This window comes from Balaenoptera acutorostrata, chromosome 17 (assembly GCF_949987535.1).
Source record: "Balaenoptera acutorostrata chromosome 17, mBalAcu1.1, whole genome shotgun sequence".
NCBI classification, from domain to species: domain Eukaryota; kingdom Metazoa; phylum Chordata; class Mammalia; order Artiodactyla; family Balaenopteridae; genus Balaenoptera; species Balaenoptera acutorostrata.
In genome coordinates this window covers 56,644,823-56,652,692 of record NC_080080.1, presented here as the reverse complement: position 1 = coordinate 56,652,692, position 7,870 = coordinate 56,644,823, and the positions used below count along the sequence as shown (strand labels likewise).

General features: G+C 34.3%; 1 protein-coding gene across 1 annotated transcript; it reads left to right on the top strand.

Moving 5' to 3' along the window:
• The first annotated feature begins 1,573 nt into the window (after positions 1-1,573).
• LOC103008359 (PC4 and SFRS1-interacting protein-like) lies at positions 1,574-4,357 on the top strand. The gene has a single exon (XM_057532431.1). The coding sequence runs from the start codon at positions 1,708-1,710 to the stop codon at positions 3,298-3,300; it is 1,593 nt and encodes a 530-aa protein (XP_057388414.1). The 5' UTR covers positions 1,574-1,707; the 3' UTR covers positions 3,301-4,357.
• Positions 4,358-7,870: the final 3,513 nt, after the last annotated feature.

Below are 7,870 nucleotides of genomic sequence, written 5' to 3'. Positions count from 1 at the left end.
GTGAAGACTAAGTAGATAGGAAGTAGTAAAGTGTAGATTTCCTGAGCGGTTGTTTGACTACACAGCATGTTAGAAATACTGAAAGGGTGACATAGGAAATTAACATGAATGGGGCAAAACATCACAAGATAGTGACAATAGAAGAGACTTTCTTCTTGAATGTTTGTGTCTGAAACCAAGATTAATAGAAAAAGGACTGTGACAGTATGGTATTTCTACTAGAAGATAATTTTCAATATTGCAGAAAGACAACATGTTGATGAATTAATAATAAAGTTCCCCTCTGGAATGTGACAGGAGTAGATTGCACAGAACCTCTGGCTTCCAGAGAAGACAGTAACCTGCTTTATTCAGCTACCCCACCTTTTGTCCCCAGCGTCCATGAATTTATGGTCATAAACAAACTCTCTTATAGTAGGAACTTTATAACACTTTTGGCAATAGATTCTGCAGATTTAATGTTTGTCCTATTAGCTTTCTTATGTATTTGGTGCTCAATACATTAATATTTTTTCGACATTTTAGATCTTATTTAGCTATCAAATATATTAGGACATTCCCTGCATGTTTCCATAGATAAAATAAAGCAAAACAAAACAAAACAACAATTCTACCATGGAAAAGCTATTTCTTGGAGTGTTGGGAGTTGGTGATATGATATGTGACTACAAAACTAATGTTAGTAAATACAGAATTCTAAGGGATCATAGAACAAGAGTAAGTACTTTATAAGAGTTGGTTTAAACACAAGCTAAAAAAAATTACTTATAGATTTAAAACTTTAGCCTCATTTTTCCTTTCTTATACCAAAAAGCAAATGGAGTATAGTGATAAAACTCTCTTAAGGACAGATCAAGGATAGTATATTTTTAAGGATGTAATTTAATAAGATGTAATTTAAAATCATAAATTCCATAGAATAAAATTTTGGTTATTCAAGTTGTTTTAATATTAATATTTATTTGGGGGTGAACTATTCTTAATATGAGATATAGTAAAGACAGAAAAGAGTAAGTTAGGAATAGTAAATCCTTAGAACATACAATTTAGTCCAGCTTTTGAGATAACTTTCTAGTCCACAACAGAGTATATGAAATAAGTAATTTCAGGTTAGAAAATCTCATGATCTGCCTGATATATGACACTTTTATCAACTTAATCATTCTTCTAATTTGTAACTCATAAAACTATCATAGGTCTAGTGAGTTTATGAAAAACTATAGCTTCACTGGCTACCATGCCCTTATTTTGTCAAATCAGAGAATTGATTCGATCCTTAGGTTATCACATTTTAAATGAGGCAATAAAATACGGCACATATGTGTATGGGGGGAGAGGTATAAACAATATAGAGAAGGATCTGAAAACTACATCAGTTAAGCATGCTAGATATATAGCTTGGTGACAGAAAACATAGAAAGAGGAAAATTGATGTCGTCTAATCACTGAAGGTCTGTATTATGGAAAGAGGAATAAATTGTTACAAGTAGCTCTGATATGGCAGGTCAGGTTAAGCTCCATATTCCAGGTTAAGCTCCATATCCTCAGCGCCCGCAGCCCCGGCAGGCGCGTCGGGACACCCCGAGGCATCCTCCCCCTCCCGCCGCCGCGGGAGCCTCGGCTGCCGTCCTCCCTCCCGCATCCCCTCACAGTCCGCACCGCCACACCTCCTCCCTGTGCTCGGACCCCCGGCCTCGCCCCCGAAACATGACTCGCGATTTCAAACCTGGGGACCTCATCTTCGCCAAAATGAAAGGTTATCCTCATTGGCCAGCTCGAGTAGATGAAGTTCCTGATGGAGCTGTAAAACCACCCACAAACAAACTACCCATTTTCTTTTTTGGAACTCATGAGACTGCTTTTTTAGGCCCAAAGGACATATTTCCTTACTCAGAAAATAAGGAAAAGTACGGCAAACCAAATAAACGAAAAGGCTTTAATGAAGGTTTATGGGAGATAGATAACAATCCGAAAGTGAAATTTTCAAGTCAACAGGCATCAACTAAACAATCAAATGCGTCATCTGATGTTGAAGTTGAAGAAAAAGAAACTAGTGTTTCAAAGGAAGATACTGACCATGAAGAAAAAGCCAGCAACGAGGATGTGACTAAAGCAGTTGACATAACCACTCCAAAAGCTGCCAGAAGAGGGAGAAAGAGAAAGGCAGAAAAACAAGTAGAAACCGAGGAGGCAGGAGTAGTGACTACAGCAACAGCATCTGTTAATCTAAAAGTGAGTCCTAAAAGAGGACGACCTGCAGCTACAGAAGTCAAGATTCCAAAACCAAGAGGCAGACCCAAAATGGTAAAACAGCCCTGTCCTTCGGAGAGTGACATGGTAACTGAAGAAGACAAAAGTAAGAAAAAAGGGCAAGAGGAAAAACAACCTAAAAAGCAGCTTAAAAAGGATGAAGAGGGCCAGAAGGAAGAAGATAAGCCAAGAAAAGAGCCAGATAAAAAAGAGGGGAAAAAAGAAGTTGAATCAAAAAGGAAAAATTTAGCTAAAACAGGGCTTACATCAACCTCTGATTCTGAAGAGGAAGGAGATGATCAAGAAGGTGAAAAGAAGAGAAAAGGTGGAAGAAACTTTCAGACTGCTCATAGAAGGAATATGCTGAAAGGCCAACATGAGAAAGAAGCAGCAGATAGAAAACGCAAGCAAGAGGAACAAATGGAAACTGAGCAGCAGAATAAAGATGAAGGAAAGAAGCCAGAAGTTAAGAAAGTGGAGAAGAAGCGAGAAACATCAATGGATTCTCGACTTCAAAGGATACATGCTGAAATTAAAAATTCACTCAAAATTGATAATCTTGATGTGAACAGATGTATTGAGGCCTTGGATGAACTTGCTTCACTTCAGGTCACAATGCAGCAAGCTCAAAAACACACAGAGATGATTACAACACTGAAAAAAATACGGCAATTCAAAGTTAGTCAGGTTATCATGGAAAAGTCTACAATGTTGTATAACAAGTTTAAGAACATGTTTTTGGTTGGTGAAGGAGATTCTGTGATCACACAAGTGCTGAATAAATCTCTTGCCGAACAAAGGCAGCATGAGGAAGCAAATAAAACCAAAGATCAAGGGAAGAAAGGGCCAAACAAAAAGCTAGAAAAGGAACAAACAGGTTCAAAGACTCTAAATGGAGGATCGGATGCTCAAGACAGTAATCAACCACAACATAATGGAGACAGCAATGAAGAAAGCAAAGACCACCATGAGGCCAGCATTAAGAAAAAGCCATCCAGTGAAGAGAGAGAGACTGAAATATCTCTGAAGGATTCTACACTAGATAACTAGGTTGACATACCTGGAATATAAAGAACATTTGAGAAGTTTGTAATGGTTTTCATTCGAAATATTTAGACTGCTGAAAGTTTTAAATTTTTATAAGCATAGGTTTTGAGGTTTAAAACTTGCTTTGAGGGAGAAATCTCCTTACCTTTGTTTAAAAGTGACTAAACATTGCTAATTGTACTTGTGCAGTATTAACAGCTACATTATACAGTAAATGTGAGGGAAAGTCCATTTTAGGAAACGTTAAACTGCTTTTCCAGACATTGGTTGTAGTATATTTTCAATTAGTGTGTGTATGTTAATGTGTAATTGATAGTAGAAAAAGGTTACATTTTTAAAACTGCTACTTGTATAAACCTTTCCTCTTTTCCCAAATACTGTGGGTTTTGTGCATAGTTTTTACAAATCTTGGATTTACCAGACTGTCTTTTCATTGTTTGTGGGTTTTGTAGAAGTTAATCAATCATTTTTACAGTAGATAAAATGTTACTTCTATACAAGTATTCACTCCCTCCCTTCTTTTATCAAAAGTTAATTTTAATCTCAGTCTACATTGTGCTACATTATCCTGCTGCTTTGTAACAATGTGTGGTCTGTATGCCTTTTTGTATGACAACTAGATATCCAACTGACGTTGAACTTGTTCTACGGGGTACAAAACTCATGTTAACTTTTGAAGGTAATTTAGTTTTGTGGCTGGGAATTCAGTGAAGTCACATGAGTTTCCTGCAGCGAGCAGGAGTATATATAGGAATGAATCTGGCTTTAGGGTTCAACCATCTAAGATCCTTTACAGGCACTAGTAGCTGAAACTGAAAACTAAATGATAAAAGTTTATTTTTGAGAAATGTCTCGAGTTTCTGAATTTTTTTAAAAGTCACACATTAAAGAAGTCACTAAGTATTTTTTTAATTGGAAAAAATGCAATCCATAATGCTTTTGCAGTAAATAAAAGTAAATACTATATAAGGAAACTAACCTATTTGAAAACATGGGTATACCAGAAGGGAATTTTTATTTCTACGTCATACATGTGACAGGATTGCAAAAAGTGGAAACACAGTAGACAAAAGTAAAGGAGTTGTCTGTATATTCAAAAAAAAAAAAAAAATAAGCTCCATATTAAAGGTAAATATGAAGAGCAATTCTTTAATAATTGATGTTACAGATTGGCTCAGTGACTAAAGATGTGGTCTCTGGAAATATACTACCTGGGATTGAATCCATGAATCCTGATTTATTAACTGTGGAACAGACAAGTATTTTCACATCTTTCCGTATATAAAATTGACAATGGCAGTAAGTACCAAATGCAAGAGTTAGCATCTGGATAAATGAGAGAAAGTGGTAAACCTTTATAAAGAATTTATGACATGTAGAAAGAACTGTTAAATATTATTATTGTAACTGAACTGATGACTTTGTATTGTAATAAAATCTGTGTCACTGTAAGAAGAAAAATAGATGTAGAATAGAGGAAATTACTACCAGACTTAAGAGAATTGAACCATGTGACTTCAAAGATAATCACAATTCAAGCATATAGTATTCTCTAGGTAAATGTTCAAAATGAAAATACTCCTTTGGCTGGATAGAAAATATACAATATTTTTGGCTACATATGGACTTATATTAGTTACTAAGGTATACATAATTCAAAAAGTTTCCAGTTTAGTGGAATGAATAGGATAAATATCAGTGGGTTTTACTAAATTGTCCTTAATTACACTGTGAGGGGGAAAACTCCATAATATTCTGACTTATAATATGTCCTTAATATACTTACTGAGTTATTAAATATTATAAGATAAATTGGGAGAGTCACAGCTTTGCAGTCACCTTCACTTTTTATCTCCAGTGGTGTAATATGTTCTTTTTTGTTCTCTCTCTCTGAATCCTGAAACAATAGACCAGTAGTGCTTGCAGTTAGAATCTAGACATTTTACACTGAAGTCAGTGTGAAGCTCTATAACCTTATTGAGAGAAAACAACCACAAATAAATTGTTACAAAACCAATTTGCCAAAAGAAAAGCTATCAGGTTACTATGCAGCAAAGAAAACTCAAAATGCCAGTGCAAAGTTCTATCCCCATTGTAAATTAAGCTTGCTGTTTCTATAAGTTGCTTATTCACCTTATTGAAAGCTTGCAAGCTAATACTTGATCCCAGTCCATTTTGTTCTTACCTGAGAAAATGAAATTCCACTTTATTTTTAATTCCATTTATAAAATCCACTCTTCAAACATTTTTAAAATTGGAAGTTCTGTCCAAAAAAGAAAAAAAAAAAAAAAAAAAAAACACCTATTAAAAAATGAAAGTGTGCAGTGAGTACTCTATAATTCTGAGACAAGATTTAAATAAAAGTGTAATTCTTCAGATCCTAAACATATTTATAAGCTGCCGTTTTCACTTCATTCAAACTGATGAAAAGAGTGGGAACATTTCAGATTGGTATATATTATTAGACATTTGAATGTCTAAACAAAACAAGATAATATCTGAACCTTGAATGTGTGATCTTTTTTTTTTTCCCCCTCTATTGGACTTACTGGGGTTTCAAATACAATTACATTATTTCTTGCACAAGCTTAGGAAAAACAGTCCCACACAAACACTTGAGAAACAACATAAAATGCAAATTTATCCAGGCTTTTCTTACCAGGGAAAGAATGAGCAAAATTACTGATTCATGCCCAGTATTCTTACCTTTGCAGAACATCAGTTGTTTCCATGCAGTATTAATGTGATCTGTTGCAGAGCTTTTATTTCCACTTTAATAAATCTTTCCAATGGGAACATGTATACTTTAGGAGGTCAAACAATAATATTCTGCAAATGACAGTGTGTAAAATATTTTCTGATAAAAATATTTAAATCAAAAAAGCTATAATTGTTTAGATAATCATCTTTGACAATAAAACAAAATCAACGTTAATTATAGTCTAGACTGCTAGGCAATAAATGTGACATTTCCACTAATGTTAATGGGAATTTTATGTTTTAATTTTCACTGCTTTGAAAATATATTCTTTTATGAAGGCCATGTTTCATTTTATTATGATCACTAAGTGTTATTTTTTACCTTCCATATCATGAATCAAGAATATTTAGACCTTGGTAATATAATTCAATCAAGGAAATTAAAAGACATTTTCTATCATAATACTAGAAAATAAAGAAGAAAGAGAAAATTCTGGTAAAATAATCAATGCTTTTACAGACACACGTGCACACTCATAATTTACAGAAGGCAAATTAATTTCAATTTTATTGTTCATACCCATAGGAAATGAGTTAGCACAGTTAAAAAGGGAGCTCAGATTATATACACTTAATCTCTTTATACCTTTAAAAGCAAAATAGTACATACATATATCTCACATACCATATATATGTACATATGTATATACCATATATATATATACACATATATACACACATATATATATATATATATATATATATATATATATATATACACAAAACCCCTAATTGGCTGATTTTTCAGATTGAATCAAGTAAATCACTAGACTGTTTCTGCATCATCTACTCCCAGACCTTTATTGATAATATTTTCTCTTTTGAATTTCACAGGGCACTAGCAGCATGGTTTCTTTTACATGGAGTTAGAAAGTCCTTGTTTCAACCTTTTCAACCTGAAAAGGTTGATGGAGGTATGTTTTATCTTAGAAGAAAATAATTTATCAGAAATAACATGCTGTGCTATGAGCTCTGTAAGGGCAAGTACATCATGTTATTCCCAGTTTGTTTCAGTTTTCTTAAATTTATTTTCTTATTTTATTAATGCATTCTGAGCTAAAATTTCCATGGAAGCAAGGAGTATATCTTTCCCAGACATTCTGGCATCTCTATCCCATGGGTGCCAAGCTTTTATTCATCTATTCATTCAGCAAATATTTGAGTGCCTAGGAACACCAGGCACATTGTTTAAAGCAATGAACAAGACACACATGTTCTCTTCCCCATTATATTCTAGAAGGTAGAAAAAGTATTTTTTTTTTTTTTGAATGAACCAATATAATTTTTCTTTGTGCAATCCAACAACCAGGTGAGGATAACATTATGATACTATTGACACAAATAATCAACAAAAAAATCTATATTAAGGATTAGACGATAGTTTATTTGAGCCAGACTGAGGACTATAGCTTGTGAGACACAGATTCAAGAAGCACCTGAATGGTGTTCCTCCAGACTACAAAATGGGGGATGCTTATATAGGCAAAACACACAAAGTTACACAAATTGTTTGTCAAGAATTAGGCTTGGAGCTGGCAAGAAGTAAGGGTGCTTGTTAAGCAAGGATTGGCTGTAGTTTTAAGTGGTTGTATTTTTACAAGGGGAGACCTTGAGACCATAGGGTTCCAGCTGGCAGCTGCTTTCGACTTTGTTTTGAGAATGACTGTTGGTGTCCTTGAGTCTGATACAGTTCAGAAAATTCAAGTCCTCAGGATGCAGGAACGTGTCTGAAATCACATCTGCAATGGCCACCTGGCTCCATTTTGGGTGCCTGAACCGCAGTTTTACATCTTCTCATAACAAAGAAGAAACA

Excerpts from the sequence above, each read along its gene's own strand:
- LOC103008359 (XM_057532431.1), top strand. The coding sequence starts at position 1,708 with ATGACTCGCGATTTCAAACCTGGGGACCTCATCTTCGCCAAAATGAAA.